Below are 20,748 nucleotides of genomic sequence, written 5' to 3'. Positions count from 1 at the left end.
GGTCTCCACTTCATATTATAACCAAGGGCTTCATGTCATTGCTTTATATAAATTGGGCTGTCTTCTAATTATTGGACTATATTTGCTTTTTGTTTATTCTACATAGAAGTCCCTTATCAGTTAAATGATTTGCAAAAATTTTCTCTACTTGCATGGGTTTGTTTTTTCACCTTGTTGATGGTATCTGGGTTTACATATTTTAGTCTTTGAATTCTGTGTTTCTCTTGTTTTCCCTGTTACACTGTAAATCTTCAGTTGCTAAATTCCATGCATCTAGAAACTGCCATTCTTTTGCGTTCCCTGTTGCATCCCGTGGAGTGGCCACACATGATACCCATCTGTTAAAGGGTTTGTCTTCACGGTTAGTCACCTCTGCCCCTTGACGTTTCCACACAGATAGCTTGATTTGATTCTTGGTGACATACTATGCTATATTGGTTTGTTTTCTTACAGGTGAATCGATTTAGTAAGGTGGAAGACCGAGCCATTTTTGTCACTGACCGTCACCTGTATAAAATGGATCCCACTAAACAGTACAAGGTGATGAAGACTATCCCTCTATACAATGTAAGTACTCTGTGCTCTCTCCACACTGGTGCCCATGGGCCACCGGTAGGCCCACAGACTGCCCCCTCTGCTCTCTGGAGCCCCAGGGAGCGGTTGCCTTTGTGTTCCTGACGTTTTACTCCAATCTTGCATTTTAGACAAATGCTCAATTTTCCATAGGCATGATCCAAAGTTCCCAGTGGATTAACAAAGGCATTTTATAAAAAGTGTAAGGAATATGGATCTGCGGGATCTTTATTACTAATTCTGCTTACTGCTTGATTGTGCTGGTGCATAATATGTTTTCTTATTTTTAAAAGGCTTGTTTTTTTATGGAAATGGAATCAAATAGAAAAACAGCAGGGAATTACTTTGTGAAAATATTACTGCTCTTTAAAATATAAAACATAAGCAGCTTCTGAAAGTTCTCACCAATATAGTTTACATGCCCCTGTTTGCCGATTGTGAGATCTCTGGTCCAAACCCACTATTGTTCACTGTATCCTGAGGGTTTTCAAATTCTGAAATCATTTTTTATCTGAACATGGAATTTTTGCCTTGAATCTCAGTATGAGATTGTTGGGTTCGTTGTTTTCGTAACTATTCTGGTTCTTCAGAAAGATTCTACAGGATTCCTGGGTCTGTTTGTGTGTCAAGTGATTTCTCTGTCTTCTAGTTTAACAGAGGAAGTCGGTTTGTCCAGTGCTAAGATCTATAAAGAGTGTATGGAGAGCATTTTAAATTCCTTTGATCTCTGCAAAAGGGAACAGGAAACATTACTGTTCTGTAGTTTTATTTTGGTATACCAGGGGTCCTTTGGTCATAAGAAACAAAGAAGTCAAACTATTCCTGGCTTTGCTGAATGACAGAAGGCCCTGGTGGGGGTCTGGGACACGCCCTTGTTGTGTCACCCTCTCAACCCTTCCCACATGCACCCTGCTCCTTGTTAATAGGCGGCCAGGGGGTTGCAGCCAAGAATAAGGTGACTTTGCGAGGTGCTTGACTGTGTGTAGTCTTCTTGGCAAAGACTGTATTCTTACAGTCCAACCCTGGGTAAGCCCAATAACCTGCAGTCTCAGGGTGGGAGATGGAGGAGGGCGAGGGAAACAACCCATATTGTGTCCAATGAAGTGTGAAGTCAAAGAAAAATAAATTGTGGTATGAGTTTTATTTATTTTCCCTGCATTTCTGTTAGGAAGAAATCCATCAGGCACATGGTATAAATTCAATGAATAGTTGAACAATATTTTGAACTCAAATTATTTTCCAAAATTATCTTTCTTTTTCACCTTGACTGGTTTGTACTAATAGTCACTGTTTCCTGTCACCACCACTATCGTCATCATCACTATCTCTAATTACACTAATAACATAAAATATCATTAAAATAATACTTAACTACTCTAGTAAATGTGGTGTTGGTGGGATAGGGCACTTTGATGCAAGTGCTCTCAGAGCTCCGACACCCTCCTTCATATTCCTGTACCATTTTTGTGCATGCAGCCTGATTTCCAGAAGCCCAATGTCTTTGTAGAAGGCAACCCTCGGCCAGCACCCAAGCTGCCCTCCCACAGAAAGGCTGGGTGCCCAGCCACGCAGTGAGTCAGGGCAGGAGTGTGATGCTCCCGCTCCATACTCACTGGCCAAGATGATTCCCCAGAGCTGCCCTGCAGCAGCCCAAAGCCCATGTCCTCGGCTCCCTGAACCACCTCCCTTTCCCTTGTCACTGTCCCTGCACTTCCCATATCAGCCTCTCAAACTCATCGGCTGGCTCCTTAGGGTCTGCTTCTGGAAGGAACTAATGTCAGAAGAGTGGCAAGTTCCAAGGAGGGAGTGATTTGGATGGGAGAGGGGACTTCTAACTGTTTCTGTATTTTTTTTTTAAGCTGAAGCAAATACTGCAAAACATTAAGTCTGAATGATAGGGACATGGATGTTTATTATATTGTTCTTTAGACTTTTCTACACAATTGAAATAATTTCAAATTAAAAACAAAGTTTAAGATAAAGAACCTTTTAAGGCCAGGCACAGTGGCACACAGCTGAAATCCCAGCAGCTCAAGAAGCTGAGGCAAGAGGATCACAAGTTCAAAGCCAGCCTCAGCAGCTTAGCAAGGCCCTAAACAACTCAGTAAAACCCTGTCTCTAAATAAAGCACACAAAAGGGCTGGGGATGTGGCTCAGTGGTTGAGTGTCCTTGAGTTCAATTCCTGGTACCAAAAGGAAAAAATGATAATAATAATAATGGTGCTGGAGAGGCTGGGAGGGGAGGAGGAAAGCAATTTCAAGTTTGCAAGCTGAGTTTCATAATGGGTAAAACTGACAAGTATTCGTTCCATACATAATTGGAATTCTGATACTATAGAGTAGAAAGGAATTCACTTAGGATTAAAATGTAAGAGCAGATCACTTACAATTTGAGGCAGAAATTATTAATCTCGAGGGAGAAGGGGGGCAGATTATTCAAGAATATCCAGTTAAATGGTGAGGAAAAGAATCACCAAAGGAAACAATAAAAAGTAGGATTCCTGTGGTCCTCCATTTTCTCATCTCTCTTTTAATGTGCTAATCAGCTCTAATTTCCCTTCAGATCCATAAGGTCATGAATGATGGGAGGACGCCATGTTTAGAATCTCCTGGAAACCCAGGAAGGGTGGCCATTCAGGTTTCAAGGCAGCTCTGCAGGAGCATGTTATCCTGTAGCCTCTCAGTTGCTCTTTCTGTCTCTGCGTCTTTGTCTTTCCATTAGCCGTCACCTCTTTCTTGCCAGACAGCACAGGTCAGCCCTGGGCTCAGGTTGGAATCAGCCGCTCCAGCCAGCCATTCACCGTTCATCCTGCAGTAGCGCATCATACACCGAGTTTCAGATGAAGCCTCACCATAGCAACTGGTTCTGCGTGATCCAAATCTGTACTTTTGTTCCTTGTCAAACACTTGCAAATCTATGCGTAGCCTTTCCTGACTTTTTCTAGTATGACATGGATAATTCCTATAATTCATTTTGGGCCTAACTGATCATCTTCCTCTACTAGTTTTGATTGTCATCCCAAGGCCTGAGCCACATTTGAATCTTGGTCACAGATCATGCTGACTATTGTTAGGTTTCCCTAGGGGAAAGGAATACTGGGAGCAAAGTGCTTCAAATAGGCAGATTCATCAGGCATTTTTAACTTCCTGGACTCTTGCCAGCCACCTCCATTCCAGTTGTCAGGATCCCAGTCAAACAGGGACCTAAAATTGTGCCAAGAATTCCCAGCATGGGTGGTTCCCTCTACTTTCTTTACTGCCTCCAGCCAGGCAACATAGGACTATTGCTTTCCTAGCGCGCCATAAAAATACCTAGTGAGTTCCACTATTCTTGTATCTCCTTACTCATTGAGCTTCTGTAATCAGCAGCAACTAAGTGCCCCAGCTGCTCAACTTTAATGGACATATCAGCTGTCCCCCACAGGTCACCAGAGGTAGTTTGTCACTGCTTCATCCCTGCTGAGGAGAGCTGCCTTTGCCCCACCCTGAGATGTGGAACCAACTGCAGCCCCTCTGGCACTTGTGTCCTGCAGCCTCTGGTGCCTGATCTTGAGTTGTAATGAATAGAGATTTAAAGGACTTCCAATAGAAGGTGGGTGGGAGGGAGTGGTTTTTTGCTGTTGTTGTTTGTTTTGTTTTATTAGTTGAATTATTCTTTTTTATTCTTTTTTTAAAATATTGTTTTAGATATTGATGGACCTTTATTTTATTCATTTATTTATATGTGGTACTAAGAATCAAACCCAGTGCCTCACACATGCTAGTCAAGTGCTCTACCACCGAGCCACAACCCCAGCCCCCTATTCTTTTTTCATTCTAATTTGTTATATATGACAGCAGAATGCATTGCAATTCATAGTACACATATAGAGCACAATTTTTCATATCTCTGATTATACACAAAGTACAGTCACACCATTTGTATCTTTATACATGTACTTATGGTAATGATGTCTATCTCATTCTACCATCTTTTTTCTATCCCCATCCCCCCTCCCTTCCCCTTCCACCCCTTTGCCCTATCTAGAGTTCATCTAATCATCCCATGCTTAACAAATATATGAAAAAATGTACAACATCTCTAGCAATTAGAGAAATGAAAATCAAAGCTACTCTAAGATTTCATCTCACTCCAGTCAGAATGGCAGCTATTAAAAACACAAACAACAATAAGTGTTGGCGAGGATGTGGGGAAAAAGGCACAACCCTACATTGCTGGTGGGACTGCAAATTGGTGCAGCCAATATGGAAAGCAGTATGGAGATTCCTTGGAAAACTGGGAATGGAACCACCATTTGACCCAGCTATCCCACTCCTCGGTCTATACCCAAAGAACTTAAAAACAGCATACTACAGGGATACAGCCACATCAATGTTTATAGCAGCACAATTCATAATAGCTAAACTATAGAACCAACCTAGCCCTTCAGTAGATGAATGGATTAAAAAAATGTAGCATATATACATAAGGGAATTATTCAACATTAAAAGAATAAAATCTTGGCATTTGCAGGTAAATGGATGGAGTTAGATAATATACTAAGTGAAGTTAGTCAATCCCAAAAAAACAAATGCTGAATGTTTTCTCTGATGTAAGGAGGCTGATCCATAATGGGGCCCCAACTTCCTTAATAAGACTTCTATAGCACAAGAATTAAAATAAAAATCAATAAATGGGATGGATTTCAAACTAAAAAGCTTCTTCTCAGCAAAAGAAACAATCAGTGAAGTGAATAGAGAGCCTACATTTTGGGAGCAAATTTTTACCGCACACACATCAGATAGAGCACTAATCTCTAGTATATATAAAGAACTCAAAAATTTAAACACCAAAAAAAAAAAAAATAACCCAATCAATAAATGAGCCAAGGAACTGAACAGACACTTCTCAGAGGAAGGGAGTATTTTTAAGTTACACCTGCTAGAAAATTACCTTCCTTCCTTTGGGACTTTAAGCAGCTTTACACCATTGTCTAATCACACTTTCAATAACTACACTGTTCATTCACATGATTACTGAGTGCTCATTATATGCCAGCCACATAGGTATGAGGGACATAGAGGTGGCAAAACAGTCACAATTGCTGCCCTCATGGAGTTTACATTCCAACAGGGGAAAGCAAATCTATGATGTGTGTGTGTATTTATTTGTATGTACGTATATGTACACACACACACAGTCCAAAGAAGATGATAAGGTAAAAAGTCAAATCAGGAAAGAAGATGCAGAATGTGTACAGTGTTATAATCTTATGTAGGGGGATTGGGCCTCCCTGAGAAGTGAACATTTAGGCAGAGACAAAGGAGCTTAGCAATGAACTGTTTACTTGGTGGGAAAGCACTTCAGGCAGAAGGAGCAGGAAAGACACAGGCTTGAGCAGGGAGAGAAGAGCCCGCCAGGGCTGGAAAGGTTCAGGAGCTGGATCTGGTGGTGGTGCAGGCTGTCTCCCGGGGTCTGTGCACTGCAGTATCTTGTTAATCCTCAAAAAAAAAAGGGGAGAAGGAGGAGGAAGAACAACGCTATTGATGGAGGAGCAACAAAGAGGAAAGCAAAGCAGATGAGGCAAAGGGTGGAGCCCGGAGGAGATCTGGACATACAGCCCAGGGAACGTGATCGTAGAGTTGGTTCTCAGATCTCCCAAAGAAAGCTGCCCACACACCCTCGGGCAGGGAAGCAGCCTTGGCTGTTCCTAGGGCTAGCAGCCGTAACTGCAGCGGGGACTTGACTTAGGGGAGGACGGCCTGCTGACACGTGGCGACCTTCAGGAGGACGTGCGTGAAGAGCCCCAGTTGTACCTTAGTTATTCTGTCACTCTATATGTTCCTAATATGGACCATATATAGTTTTCCCCATTTCTCCAAAGATGAGTTTTGCTAGAGTCTGTGTTATTGATTTTGTTATCTGTTCTTTCCCCTCTGCTCTTATTTTTTTTTTCTTCTCAATTCTTTAGATTGTTCTTTCTCTAACTCTTTTAGTTGATGGCATAACTGCCTTCATTCTTAAATGTAATTTTTGAAAATACACTAAATATTACAATTTTATGTTAAGAGTGACTTATGTACTTATTTATTTAATCTCAAGACAGCCTCACTAAGTTGCTTAGGGCTTTGCTAAATTGCTGAGGCTGGCCTTGAACTTGGAATCCTCCTGCCTGAGCCTCCTGAATTGCTGGGATTACAGGCGTGTGCCACTGCACCCAGCTGGTAGCATTCTTTTTAATTACCACAGAAATGGAAATTTATAAGGTGTGTGTTCACAAATATTTATTTTATACTTTGAGTTATAAGCTAGTACTACCTTGTTTATTTTGTTGATCAAGTTGTTCCAGTTTGGGGCATTGGAAGTTCTTGCAGTTGACTCCTGTGCTCCTTTAACATGCCTGAATGTGGAATTGTTTTTATTTGTTCCTTGAGTTCTTCCTGACTTTCTGGCACTACAAGATCGCTGAGAACCCATCTTGTATATTTCCTGTCACGGTCCTAGAGTGAGCCATTTCTTCAAGGAGCCCTGCTTTCTTTTATTAGAGAAGGTATTTGAAACCCAGAATCTGAGCACTGTGCTTTTTGCTACTGGGGTTTCATCTCTTTGAGACCCCCTCAGCTGGTACAGCACAAAAATATATGTGTATATATATTCAAATTCTGTGTTTGTATGTATGTGTATACAAAATCTGTGTATATACACACATTTATAAATATTTTACATGTGGTTATACCTATATTAAGTAAACCTCCATTTACACTGATAATCTCCTGTTCATTACCACATGGGTCATTCTAGCTGCCTCTTCTTGCTTATCTCCAAATCCCCAGTCCACATTGGCTCCCACCATCCACTCCGTTTACCTGGTGGTTCACTTAGCATGCACAGGTAGCAGCATTAGACTGTGCCCCTTCAGCCAGAGCACACTGCTGCAGGCACTTCCAAAGTTACCCAGCAGCACCTTTCCCTCCCACCCTCTCTAGGGGGTTGTTTCTACCTTTTAACATACATTCTCTTGTCACATTCTGCATTCCCTCCTGGAATCTCCCAACCTCCTTTATTAGTAGTATTTTTTTAGGTTCCCCACATTGAAGTTCACTCTTTTTTTAATATTTATTTTTCAGTTGTAGTTGCACACAATACCTTTATTTTATTTATTTTTGTGTGGTGCTGAGGATGGAACCCAGGGCGTCACACAGGCTAGGTGGGTGCTCTATCGCTGAGCCACAACCCCAGCCCCGAAGTTCACTCTTTATACCATAAAGTTCTGGGGGTTTTGACAAACAACATCACGTGTCTACAGTTATCATATCATACAGAATGGTGGTACTTCTTTTAAAATCCCCTGTGCATAATCTATTCTTCTTTCCCCTCATTCCCCCAACCCCTAAGAACCACTGATCATTTTCCTATCTCTATAAGTTGTGCCTTTTCTAGAATGTCATATCACCAGCATTATGTAGTATATAGCCTTTTCAGATCAACTTCTCTCAGTAATGCACTTTTAAGGCTTCTCCAAGTCTCTCTATGGTTGATAGCTCATGTTTTTTAATCAATGAATAGTGTTCCATTATATGGTGGTATCATAGTTTATCAATCACTGTGGAAGGGCATCTTGGTTGCTTCCAGTTTGGGACAATTATGACTAAAGATACCATAAACATTTGCATGCAGGATTTTTTTTGGGGGGGTGGGTATCAGGGATTGAATTCAGGGGCACTCAATCACTGAACCACATCCTCAGCCTATTTTGTATTTTATTTGAAGACAGGTCTCACTGAGTTGCTTAAAGCTTCACTTTTGCAGAGGCTGGCCTTGAACTTGCAATCCTCTTGCCTCAGTGTCCCGTGGTTGGGATTACAGGTGTGCACTACTGCTGCACACAGGATTTTTATATGGACACAAGTTTTCAAATCAGTTGGGTAAATACCTAGGGGCTCAATTGCTAGGCCATGTGATAAGACTGTATTTAGCTTTGTAAAAACTGCTCATTGCCTTCCAAAGTGGCTGTTCCTATTGCTTCACAGACTCACCAGTATTTCATATTGTGCGTTTGTTTTTTTGTTGTTGTAGTTGTAGTTGTTGTTTGAGGTCCTGCGGACAAACCTGGGGCTTGTGCATGTCAGGCAAGCACTCTACCACCGAGCTATATCCCCAACCCTTTTTTGTTTTATTTCTGTCATATAACCTAGCAGTTGTGCCCCTAGATATTTACCCAACTGATATGAAAATTTGTGTCCATATAAGTTTTAATAGGTATTTTTATATTATCTAATAATATGTCTCAGTACATAGTAGGTCTCAGTCTTTTAACTGTAAGAACCATCTCTCCATCCTCTATTGGCTTGTGCTTTGGAGAGAAAAGACTGATCTTTATGTAAACCTAAGCAAATATAATTAAAAAGATAAATTTGACACCTCCCCCCCTCCTATTAGCAAGAATTATCCGATCAATTTATCATTTAATGATGCTTCCAGTCGCTTTCCATAAACAAGATAAAAATAGGAAATCATGGCAGGCTTTCAAGAATATTTTCAGTAAATATTGTCCTCACAAATGCCATGGTCAAATAAAAGTGAACAGCAATCTGAGAATGAAATATTCAAGTTACAGGAGACTCCTTTAGTAGCTGAGTGACTTACTATGTACAGATACTGCATACCCAGGTTAGGGTTTCAGCCAGCTGGGATCTGTGTTACTGTCAAATTAGTATCTTCCCCTTTGAGTCACTCTCTACACTGTATTTATAAATTGCAATATCAAATTAAAGCATTAGTTCCGATACATTTGTTACCAAAGGTTAAAATTTTCCCAGGGGGCAGTGGGTCAGAATTTGAATGTTTGTAAAGCTGAGAGACACCGTTACTGGGGCTTGGTCTGGAGAACAAAGGCGACAAGTTACCAGCATAATTAGCCCTGGGACTGTACTTCGATCACAACCTTTCTGACTCTGGGAATCATCCTAGAGATCACCCTAAGTTGGGGAGAAGATTGCTGCCTGCAGCTGAGGAAGTCGCTTGAACAGGTGCACTTGCGCCCCTGGGGTTCGTGTGGACATCGGCGCACCCAAATCAGTGCTCTCTGAGCGCGTGCCAAGATTTGAGTTTAATTTGCATAAACATAAAGTCTGCTCTCTGCTTTTGAGGGAGACTGTGTAAACGGCCTCAGCTGGGATCCTTACCCTTCCTTTGTCACCAGTGTGTTGGTTTTGCCTGATGGGCTGGTGTGAGGGACGTTCGACTCTGCCCGTTAATGCAGTTTTGATATAGTTCCTTTTTATCATTGTGAGCTTGATGGCTAAGGAAGCCGCCAGTTAATTACCCACATCCTCCTTCAGTTCTGTGGAAAACACAAAGCTAGCAAGGGGGAGAGGAGAGACAATTATCTGAACCCATGTGCCGTTTCGGAGGGGCGAAGGGATCGTGATTATGCCAGGCTTCCAGCTTTATTATTCCACTTGACATGACTGGCCAGAAAGATGCTCCGCGTGAAGATGGATTGTCCTTGTAATGTGTACCGGGGTGAGCCCTGCTGAAATCCATCCGCGCCTCCCCACGACCATTTCTAGAGCACCCTCCCCTCCTGGCAGCATCCCAGGGGAAGGCGTTTCCATGGCAACCCAACCGAGGCAGTCAGCTGACGTCTGGCACCGCCTGAGCGGGTGTGCTGCGCTCCCCTTCTCCCCTCTCGGCCCTCCCTCAAGCCTTTAAACGGTATTTATTAGTCCTCTTTAATAGAAACCGTACAATCCCTTACTGTGGGGCCCTAAGTGGCACTCAGGTTTTATTTATTTATTTAGGTAATAAATTTTACCTTCCTAATTAATTCTTGGCAGGTCCTGGGAGCTGTATTATTTTGAACATCTTGTGCAAACGTTTATGTTTTCTGCCTGTGATAACAAAGAACGTTGCTTAGCAAAATTAGATATTGAGTTGGGTGCGGTGGTACTCACCTGTAGCACCCTCTACTCTGGAAGCTAAGATAGGAGGATCACTTGTTCAAGGCCAGTCTGGGCAACTAAGCAATACTCTATTTTTTTCTACTTTTAATAGAGACTGGGGATGTAGCTTGGTAGTAAAGAAAGCACCTATGAATGAAATAGGAAAACCCTGTTCTTGTGGGGGGAGTGGGGGGAATGATGCCTATATTTCAAAGAAATTTGGAAAAATACAGATGTTAAGGTTTCAGTTTAATTTTTCAAGATTTTTTTTTTAACTCTGATGGCTTTGGCAGCGAAACAATCTTTGTACTCTCCTTATCCTTTTTTAGCATTCACTGATTTTATCCTTGGATTTTGAGTGAGCCATGTTATTTTAAATACCTAAAAATGTGACATCTAAGCCATGTTCTCTCCTATATTTTCTTTTGTTATTGTTAACAATAAAGAAAGAAGTCAAAGTTTCAGACCTCCCCTATCCATTGTTTTCCTGACTCCTGTTCGGAAGTAAATGCCTTCTGTCATCCTGGTTAGAGGCCACTGCTTATGATAAACAGTAGCAAAACCAAGCCAATAATAATGTCAAACGTTGTGCCTATAGACACAAGGTAGGGCCCATTTTCACCAATATGTTGCTTGGCATTTGATTTCAAATTTAAAAGATGTGTCAAAGCCATGTCTGGAAGCAACAATCATTAGGGCCAATTTATGACTCCTTTACAAAGCTATCTTGTTAAAGACACACACCAAAGAATAAGGGAATAAATACAATACTATCTTGTTTATCAGATTGCTAGAAGCAACATCCTTTTAAAACAAAGCCCTATACAGAGATGAACGTGCAAACTGATCTCTGCATGTGCAAAAATAGATGCCTCTGGGCAGAGGCAGTAATAGGCTTCTTGTCCATCTGCCCTGTCAGAGCCCTCTCCTGTGCTTTAAATATTCTTGAGCAGCTTCTCTGTGCTATGCACTTGGTGGACACCAGTAGCTCAGGCGTACACCATGTGGTCTCGCAGACCCATGGGAGAGGCAGGGAGCGCAGTGGCAGGGCAGCACAGTGTCTGCCTCACATTGACACCCTGGCAGCCTCGGAGGTGCGGCATCTCGATGCCTCTTGGAAGCTGCTGCTCAGAAAGGTGAAGCAACCCACCCAAGGCCACAGCTCGTGGGAGTGGAGCTGGGCTTCACCTCCCCATCTTTTTGGCTTAGCACCCAACCCCTGCTGCCTGCTGCAAGTTTTAATGAAGAACAACCCATGAAACTAAATCTTGTGTTAAAGAAAAAGATAACAAAATCAACATTGGTCGTGTACCTAATGCCAGACATTTATTAGATGATTTAATCCTACCATATCATGATCATTGTAAGACGCACTGTGGTCTGAACGTGTCCCTCCAAAATTCCTACATTGAGATCCTAAGCCCCAAGCTGACAGTCTTGAATGAGATTAGGAATCTTATACCAGAGTCTCCAGGAGTGCCCTCTTGCACCCTCCTGGCGCCCTGATCTTGGATGAATGTCCAAAACTATGAGAAGTACATTTGTGGTATTTATAAACCACATAGTTTGTGATTTGTAGCAGCAGTCTAAATTAACTAAGACATAGGGAGAGAGGGAAGATGTGTTTGGTTTGTTTTTTTTTTCCCTAGAAAGCCTCATGATCTCATGGTCTGTATCAAAAATCAAATCATCTTATAGTCATTGGCCATTGTTTTTTTAACATGTGAGGACAGTCTCATCAGAAGGTTTTCCTTAGACCAGAGCAGTGCAAGAGAAACTCCTTGCTGTTCAGTGATTTTCATCCCTTGTCATGGACATCTGCATACATTCTTACTTGATTCTCCTCCCCATCCCAGTCCCTGGGAGGTGCCTACCCTGGTTCTGAACTCACAGGCATCAGGTGAAGGAGTGAGTGAGTTTGTTATTGACTAGGTCCAGAACAAACATTCTTTACACAAAATTGTTATAACAATGTCCTGCTGCTCTACAGGGAGAACCCAATTTTCTAAATAATAGACATTTAAAATTTTTCATGTTGTTGGAATTGTATCTAAACAGAGACGTCTTAATAGTGTGCCATTATGGCAGAGTGTCCAGTAGAAACAGCAAAGCTGACCAGGTCAGGATCCTCCACTGGCTTGCGGAGGGGGCAGTCATTTTGCTTCTTGGGAAGCTGCCTCCAGCATCTCCCTTTCCTCCTCTGCCCCCTCCTGCCCTTGCCATCCCACCTCATGGCCCTTCTCAAAGCTCCTGGAGTTGTAAAAGCATCCTATATTGCATTTGAACATCATTACACTACAGGATGGTAAAGGAAAGAAGAGAAATCTCATCCCAGAGGGGTCTGGGGACACAGGGGTTAGGGTGTGTGGAAGCACATGGGCAGTTGTGGAATTCATGCCCTGTTTTAACAGTGGTACCCCCGCCCCGCCCCGCCGCTGTGGAATGTTGAATCCTGAAAGGAGGTGCATGTAAGTAAGTCTGATATAATGCAGGTAAGGTCCAGATCTAGTTCTTGTCCCATAATGCAGTACTCAATAACTGTAAGCTGCTCTAAAGCCCCTTGCAAACTGGCCATCCTGTGCCATCGAAATTCGAGGAGTAGGATGAAGTCAGCCCCCGAGGCCCTCCCTGTTGCTGCTTATTCTGTGGGTGTGTGCCCTTCCTGGGGAACTAAGTGACTTCCTCCATTCAGATATCTGCTCAAGTGTAACCATGCAGAGGTTGTCTAGAATGACACCCCCAGTTCCAGTCCATCTATCTCCATGCCTTGATCCCACTACCCATTCTTCTCCGTGGACTTCCTCACCTCCCATCTCACCATACAGTTATTCACAGTCTGGCTCCAAGGGTCAGACTCTCATCCCCAGAACACTTCCTGCCATACAGTAGGTGCTCAGTAAATGGGTGTTGATGGACAAATTGGAGGGGTCAAGACTAGAGACTGGAAAAACTGTCAAGAGACTGCTGTAGTAACCTGTTAAGGAGTCACAAGGATCTGAACTCAAGCAAGGACAGGAATGAGAGGCAAGTTGGGGAGCTGGGGGGATTCAAAAGCAGATAACAGGCTTTGAGCATTGAGGAAAGAGACTGAACCCATAAGCTGCTTTCTAGACCCCTGGGTAGATGGTGGCAAGAGTTTCTGATCAGGATTGGAAATGTAGGAAAAGAAGCAGAGAGAGTGGAATGAGCTCAGTCTCAAACAGGTTTCACCTAGGGGTCTGAAGAATATAGAATGGAGTGGCCTTATAGACAGTCAACTAGAGGACATTCTAGGACAGAGACTGTCTTGGTCAGCTTGGGCTGCTGTAACAAGAACCACGGACTAAGTGGCTTGAGCAACAGGAACCCATCATTTTTTTTTTTTTTTAATATTTATTTATTTAGTTTTCGGCAGACACAACATCTTTGTTTGTACGTGGTGCTGAGGATCGAACCCGGGCCGCACACATGCCAGGCGAGCTTGCTACCGCTTGAGCCACATCCCCAGCCCAGGAACCCATCATTAATAAGTATAATTTATTAAATGCTAAAACAAAGATACACAGGAAGTACTTTGAGAAGGTACAGAGAAGGGGTGGAGGGCTGGGGATGTGGCTCAAGCGGTAGCGCGCTCGCCTGGCATGTGCGCAGCACTGGGTTCGATCCTCAGCACCACATAAAAATAAAATAAAGATGTTGTGTCCACCGAAAACTAAAAATAAATATTTAATAAAAAAAAAAAAGAAGGAGTGGAAATGACTTTTCTGGACAAGGGGAGATTGCAGGGATTCATAAGTATGTGCCAACACTTGTACATTTTTCTGCACTGGTAGTTTTCTTCAAATTCTTGAAGGGGGCGTGTGACCTGCTGCTTTTGGCAATGCAGAGTAACATAGTTAGTATCGAAGTAACAATGTAGCATAAGTAGCATAATGAGACCTGTTTTTAGGAAGCTAATCCTGAGAGCAGTACCGTGAATGGACTAAAATGGGAAGAGGTGGTGAAATAAATGCTACCTCAAGAGCTTTTGGAATAATCCCAGTGGACATAGAAGCCCCAGAAATGGAGAGAAGACAAAAGAAATTTCTGAAGTGTTCCTTATTTAAATTAATTAATTAATTTTTTTTTAAATTCTTTTTTTAAAATATTTATTTATTTTTTAGTTTTTGGCAGAAATAACATCTTTGTTTGTATGTGGTGCTGAGGATCGAACCCAGGTCGCACGCATGCCAGGCAAGCGCACTACCGCTTGAGCCACATCCTCAGCCCAAATTAATTTATTTTTGTTTATTTATTTTTGGTGGCACTAGGAATTGGACCCAGGGATGCTTTACCATTGAGCCATATCCCCAGCTCTTTTTATTTATTTTTTTGTTTTGTTTTAAGACAGAGTCTCTCTAAATTGCTTAGAGTCTTGCTAAGTTGCTGAGGCTGGCCTTGAACTTGTGCTCCTCCTGCCTCAGCCCCCTGAGTCGCTAGGACTACAAGACAGTGCCACCACACCCAGCTCAAGTTGACTTTTTTAAAAAATGTTTTCTATGTGCACTAGTTTAATTTTCTACATGTAGTAAATTAGATAACTTTGTCATCATTCCTATGAAGTAGGTGGTACTAGTTACCCCATTTGAAGCAGGAGAAACGGAGACATGGAGCATGATAAGGCTTACCCAGGGGCATAGAGTTAGGCAGAGGTGGTGCCAGGAAGGCAGCCCGGAAGTCTGGCCCTGAGACTGTGCCCTTTAACAGCTCTGGACTGCTCCCTGTCAAGGACTCACAGGTTGGGGAAATTGAGGCGCATATCTCCTCTTCTGAGCTTAGGAGATGGTGTGGCTGGTTGCACTTTGTTGAAGTAAAGGCCTAAGAGGAAATAGTGGTTAAGGTGAGGTGATGAATTTCATTTTGTTCAGGTCAAATATGGGGTCCCATTAGGCCCTTTGGGGACCCCTGGTTGTGCTTTTCCCAGACAGGAGCACCCATCTGGAGTTCCAGAAGAAGGGCTGTGCTTGGTACTCACTTTTGGAAGTTAGCAGTATTTTAAAGAGAAGGAAACTTCTGGTCCCTTCTCCTGACCTGAAGTCCCTGCCTTCTGCCCCTGGGACATGTGCCTTCTGGCTCCTCAGCTACATGATAAAATCGCTGAAGGAAAAGCCCATTTTCTGGGGCTGGGGATGTGGCTCAAGTGGTAGCGCGCTCGCCTGGCATGCGTGCGGCCCGGGTTCGATCCTCAGCACCACATACAAAACAAAGATGTTGTGTCCACCGAAAAATAAATAAATAAATATTTTAAAAAAAAAAAGGAAAGCCCATTTTCTAATCCTTTTGCATGCCTAATCTAAAATAAGGAGTTGGGAGTTCCAGTTCCAAACAAAACAGAATAGGTGAATCTCTGCCAGTCTGTCTCACTAAATGTGGATAAAGCCCTAGACATTGCATTATGAAACAAACACAAGAAGATTCTGAAAGCTGGAGGGAAGAAGACCAGGGGACCTCCTTAGGGCAAGCAGGGCAGCAGGGGGTAGCCTCCCTCATATCCTGGACTGCATGCTGCAGAAACACACAACCCAGAAATACCAATGGAGAAAACAGAAGAGAAGAAAAACTTGCTTTCTCTTGTCAAAGGACCAGGAAACAGCAGCCTAGCAAAGCAGAAACCCTTTTGACAGTAAACACACTTCTCCAAGAAATCACCAGGGGTAAAAAAAAAAAAAAAAAATGCATCCCTAGCTCCTATCAGCAAAGGCTTGTTCTCCAACCTTGCCTGACAGTAAGAATGCCTTTTCTAGACCCCTCCCTGCTGGGAGATATCCAGTAGTACCAATGTGGATTCTGGCATTTGGCCCACCCCCTCTTCATCTGCCATTGGAGGCTAAGGAGCTAGGTTCCCAACCCTCCCAGAGGCTGTGAGGCACTCACAGACTCTCCACCAGAAGAGGCCCAAGGGGGCCTTATCTCACACTCCCATCCAGCAGGGGTAGCATTGGTGCTACCTTCCCTTACTGGCCCCTTTTTAACAGAGGCCTGCTAAGTCAAGATTTAAATAAGACCCAGTCTCTATCATGCTAAGTGAAATAAACTAATCCCAAAAAAACCAAAGGCCAAATGTTCTCTCTGATATGCAGATGCTAATGTACAACAAGGGGTGGGGTGGGGGATAGAAGTTCATTGGATTAGCCAAAGGGGAATGAAGGGAGGAAAAGGAGATGAGAATAGGAAAGACAGTAGAATGAATCAGCCGTAACTTTCCTATGTTCATATATGAACACACACCAGTGAAACTCCACATCATGTAGAACCACAGAATGGGAAGTTATTCTTCCATACCCATGTATGTATAATATGTCAAAATACACTCTACTGTCATGTATATCTAAAAAGAACAAATTTAAAATTTTTTTTTAAAAAAGATCTAGTCTCGGGGCTGGGATTGTGGCTCAGCGGTAGAGCACTGGCCTAGCAGGGCGGGACCCAGGTTCAATCCTCAGCACTACATAAAAATAAAGGCATTGTGTTGTGTCCATCTACACCTAAAAAATAAATATTTAAAAATAATTTAAAAAAATAAAAAAGATCTAGTCTCATAACATAATACCCAAAATGACTAGGATACAATTTTTTTAAAAATCACCCATCATACTTAAAATAGGAGCTAGTATACACAAATTCAGTTTCTTGGTAAATATAGGATAAAAACAGTGAACCTAAAATGATGAGTGAATATATTTTTTGCATTGAGAGGGTTATTAATTTGTAAGGTAAAAAAATTCAATTAAAAGACCAATAAGGGAAGCAACTTAATTAAGCTGGTATTTTAAGAGAGAGTAAAAAATAAATTTAAAGTAGATATAAAACTAGATTCAATTAGTATAACAATTATCTTTGTAAAATAATAATTTGACTATCTAAAATCCAATTATTTAGTAGTTTCACCTATATCAATGGTTTTAAGTGATTAGAATCACTTAGGGGACTTTTACCAACTACAGATGCCCAGTCCAGTCCCAGAGGAAAGAGTGTCCCCAGTGATTCTAATGTGCAGCCATGATTTGGAGCCATTAGCCCAAATGAACCACCCTCAGAATATAAGCAGAAGGATGTTTATACCTTCTGAACAGTCAAAATAGATGTGGCAGCTGTTAAGCACCAAACTCTGTGTGTTTGTTCTACAGCAGCACCCTGTTGGGCCATTTGTCTTGCTTCATGTGCTCTTGTGATGCATTTGATTATCTGGCTCCCAAGTGCACAACAATAAATCTGAAGCAGTAATTAAAAAGGAGTCCGTCTGCCACTGGCAGGCATGTTGATAGTTGCAATCTATGAAGACTGAAGTGTTCGGGGACTCGCCGGAGACCTAGTTCAGTTCCACTGGATGGCTTGGTTTTAAAAACTCATGGAAGTGCTTACTTGAGCCATTTCCTCAGAGTAGTCCTTTTGGAATTAAAATTCAGTTTTCCATAAGATTTACACTGAACTCTGAGGTGCAAAAGAAACCCCGTTACTCAGACTGCCAGGTATTCTAGGAAAGAGACTTCCAAGGGGCCTATCTGAGAATTTCAGCAAAAAAGAGAACAACTGGCCATGAACTAGTGCATTCTTATCACCAGTCTTAGTAAGGAATTTGAACAAGCTTAATCTAAATGTGAAAACTCTGAATTTGCTTGCTACAAGTGAGATACTTAACAACCTAAGGAAAAAGGATTTGGGCCTTCAAATTAATAGAGGAGGCTATGGCAGGCCCAGCTTCCCATGTGTCTCTCTCTGGTGGAATTTGTATTTAATTTCATAAAGTACAGAGTTCATTTGCAATGGGGACATTGTCCAGATTGAAAATATTCTTCTCGATGGTGCCCTTGATCCTTGTCAGGATGTGGAATATTTAGAAGAAAGTAAAGCTGGGCATGGAGCCGTTATTTATATAGTGCAGTATGGATTGGTGTTGGAAACTTGCTGAAGAGTTTGAGTGGCTTTCATCAAGCTGTTAAAATCAAAGGTTGAAAGCCCTTGTCAATCAATGATGTAAACTCAGCCCTTTAATCAGTTGATTACGATTATTTTCATTGACCTGAATAATATTGATCAATAGTACAAGGCTTATAATGGGTACTTGTTTATAAAGTCAATTATCCTAATTTTGGATACTTTTTAAATATTGCTCGAGGCTCATATTTTATATAATAGGTTTTATTTCACCATTAATATGTCATGTGGTTCACATGTATCAGTATGATTTCTGGAATACAGGGCCAAGGAATGTCCTGTGGACTCCAGAGGCCCTGAAGATGAATCATTTTTAGTACATTTACTAATTAATGCTTGCCTCAGTAATGCTGAATCCCTAAAAAAAATAAAATAAAAGAATAATTTTGTTCTGTTTTATGAAGCTAGAAAACATTTTCAAAATATAAGGTTTTCAAGTAGGGCCCAGTGGCATGAGTCGATAATTGCAGCTACTGGAGAGGCTGAGGCAGGAGGATCACAAATTAGAGGCCAGCATGGGCAACTCAACAAGACCTCCACACAAAATATACATTTTCACATATATGTATGTATGTGTATATGTACACACACACAAATACATAAATAAATATACATACATATATACTCTGTGTATGTAGGGGTTTTTTAAAAATGTCCATCCAACATGTTAAAATAAAAACAAAGATTTTGTTGAAAGTGATATGTGTTTGTAAAGGAATTAACTTTTAGCTATCCCAAACTATATACCCTTTCCATGATGTGTTCACAAATTAAGATTTTTCCACTGGGGTTGGGACACAGCTCAGTGGTAAAGCACATGCTTGTGCTTATCATGCACAAGGCTCTGGATTCAATCCCCAGCACCAAAAATAAAAAGCTTTCTCTGTTTTCTGGTCACTCTTAGTGCATAATAAACTATGCCCAATTTACAACCACAACCATGTGATCACGGCCACGGTTCTCAGATCAGGTATTCAGGAAGGACAAAGCAGGTGTCTTGTGCCTGCTCTGTAATATCTGAGGCCTCAGCTGGGGAGACCCAAGGCTGGAGATGACTCAAGGACTGGGGGCCTGCGTCTTTGGAAGGCCCACTCATCGGAACCGTTGGCACCCAGGCTGGGGGTGGGTGTGGAGACTGCAGCTGCAGACGGGAGACACTCGGCTTCCTCAAACGTGGAGGCTTCAGAGTAGGTGGACCTCTAACGGGGCTGCTTATGGCTCAAAGCAGAGTACCCTATTGCGTGAGGCCATTGGATCACCTGCCTTTTATGGCTATTCTTGAAGTCACACAGCCTCGTTTCTGTTTCACCTTACTGGTTAAAAGCATCTTATTGGGCTGGGGATATAGCACAGTTGGTAGAGGGCTTGCCTCACATGCACAGGGCTCTGGGTTCAATCCCCAGCACCACCAAAAAAAAAAAAAAAAAAACGCATCTTATTGTTGGCCCTGATTCAAAGGGAGGGGACATAGACCCATATAAACATGCTTCAGATCCTCCTCAGTCTACCCTCTGATTTAAAGTATTTGCATTGAAAAGAATTTACGTTTATCTGATGTTTAAGATTCATTCATTCCCTGTATGGTACCCCAAAAGTCTTTTCTTCTGATGGTATCAGGTTCAAGGTTGAGGACTGGGATCTTGTCATCTAATTCAGTCAAGGTGCCATTGCTCAAGTTGTTTCTTTGATCCAAAGACCTATGAACTAAACTGATAAGTTGTCTTCCCCACATTTAAGGGTGCATGTTCCCAAAGACACCCCTATTTAGAGAGGGGGTGGTAATGGAAGGCATATCCCAGTCACTGGCCATCTGTGTCTGCAGCTAGGTGGGCTTGGTAGCCTGCTGCCTGCCTGCAGAAGCTTGGGAGTCCAGAAGCCTCTTTGCATTTTGTAACATCTCAGTTCCTTTCAGTCCAATCTGAACTCTTTAATCCAGTCCTTTGAAATATGAATGGATTCGCTGTGCATCGATTCATGATCTCTATTTGATGAGACACATACACACACCCCTCTGCAAATTAAGGCGTCCTGTTCCTCAAGTTCCTCTGTGGACAAGGCTCTTCAGACTCCGCTGAGCCCTGTTTTGATGGAGAGAATTTGCAAGTCATGCTCTGAAGATGTTGAGAGCGCCTTTCATCTATCTGGAAGATTCTTTGAAGCAGTGCTTTAAGTCTATCTGAGGTTGTAACAAAGGATCTTAACAGTCCTGATCCATTGCCCTGAAACTATTTGTATATATAATAGATATAGATGAACATACAATATCTTTAGATTAGTTGTAGATGAACATACGATATC

General features: G+C 42.1%; 1 protein-coding gene across 1 annotated transcript in view; it reads left to right on the top strand.

The window, feature by feature from the left end:
* The window catches only part of Myo1d (myosin ID), a 314,007-nt gene that overhangs the window by 192,702 nt on the left and 100,557 nt on the right, over positions 1-20,748 (top strand). The window contains exon 20 of the mRNA XM_015501192.2: positions 454-567. Coding sequence (XP_015356678.1) covers positions 454-567 — 114 coding nt within the window. The remainder of the gene's footprint in view (positions 1-453; positions 568-20,748) is intronic.

Source organism: Marmota marmota, unplaced genomic scaffold (assembly GCF_001458135.2).
Source record: "Marmota marmota marmota unplaced genomic scaffold, marMar, whole genome shotgun sequence".
Classification (NCBI taxonomy): Eukaryota; Metazoa; Chordata; class Mammalia; order Rodentia; family Sciuridae; genus Marmota; species Marmota marmota.
Note: the sequence above shows the minus strand (reverse complement) of the source record. Positions and strands in the feature narration are given on the sequence as shown.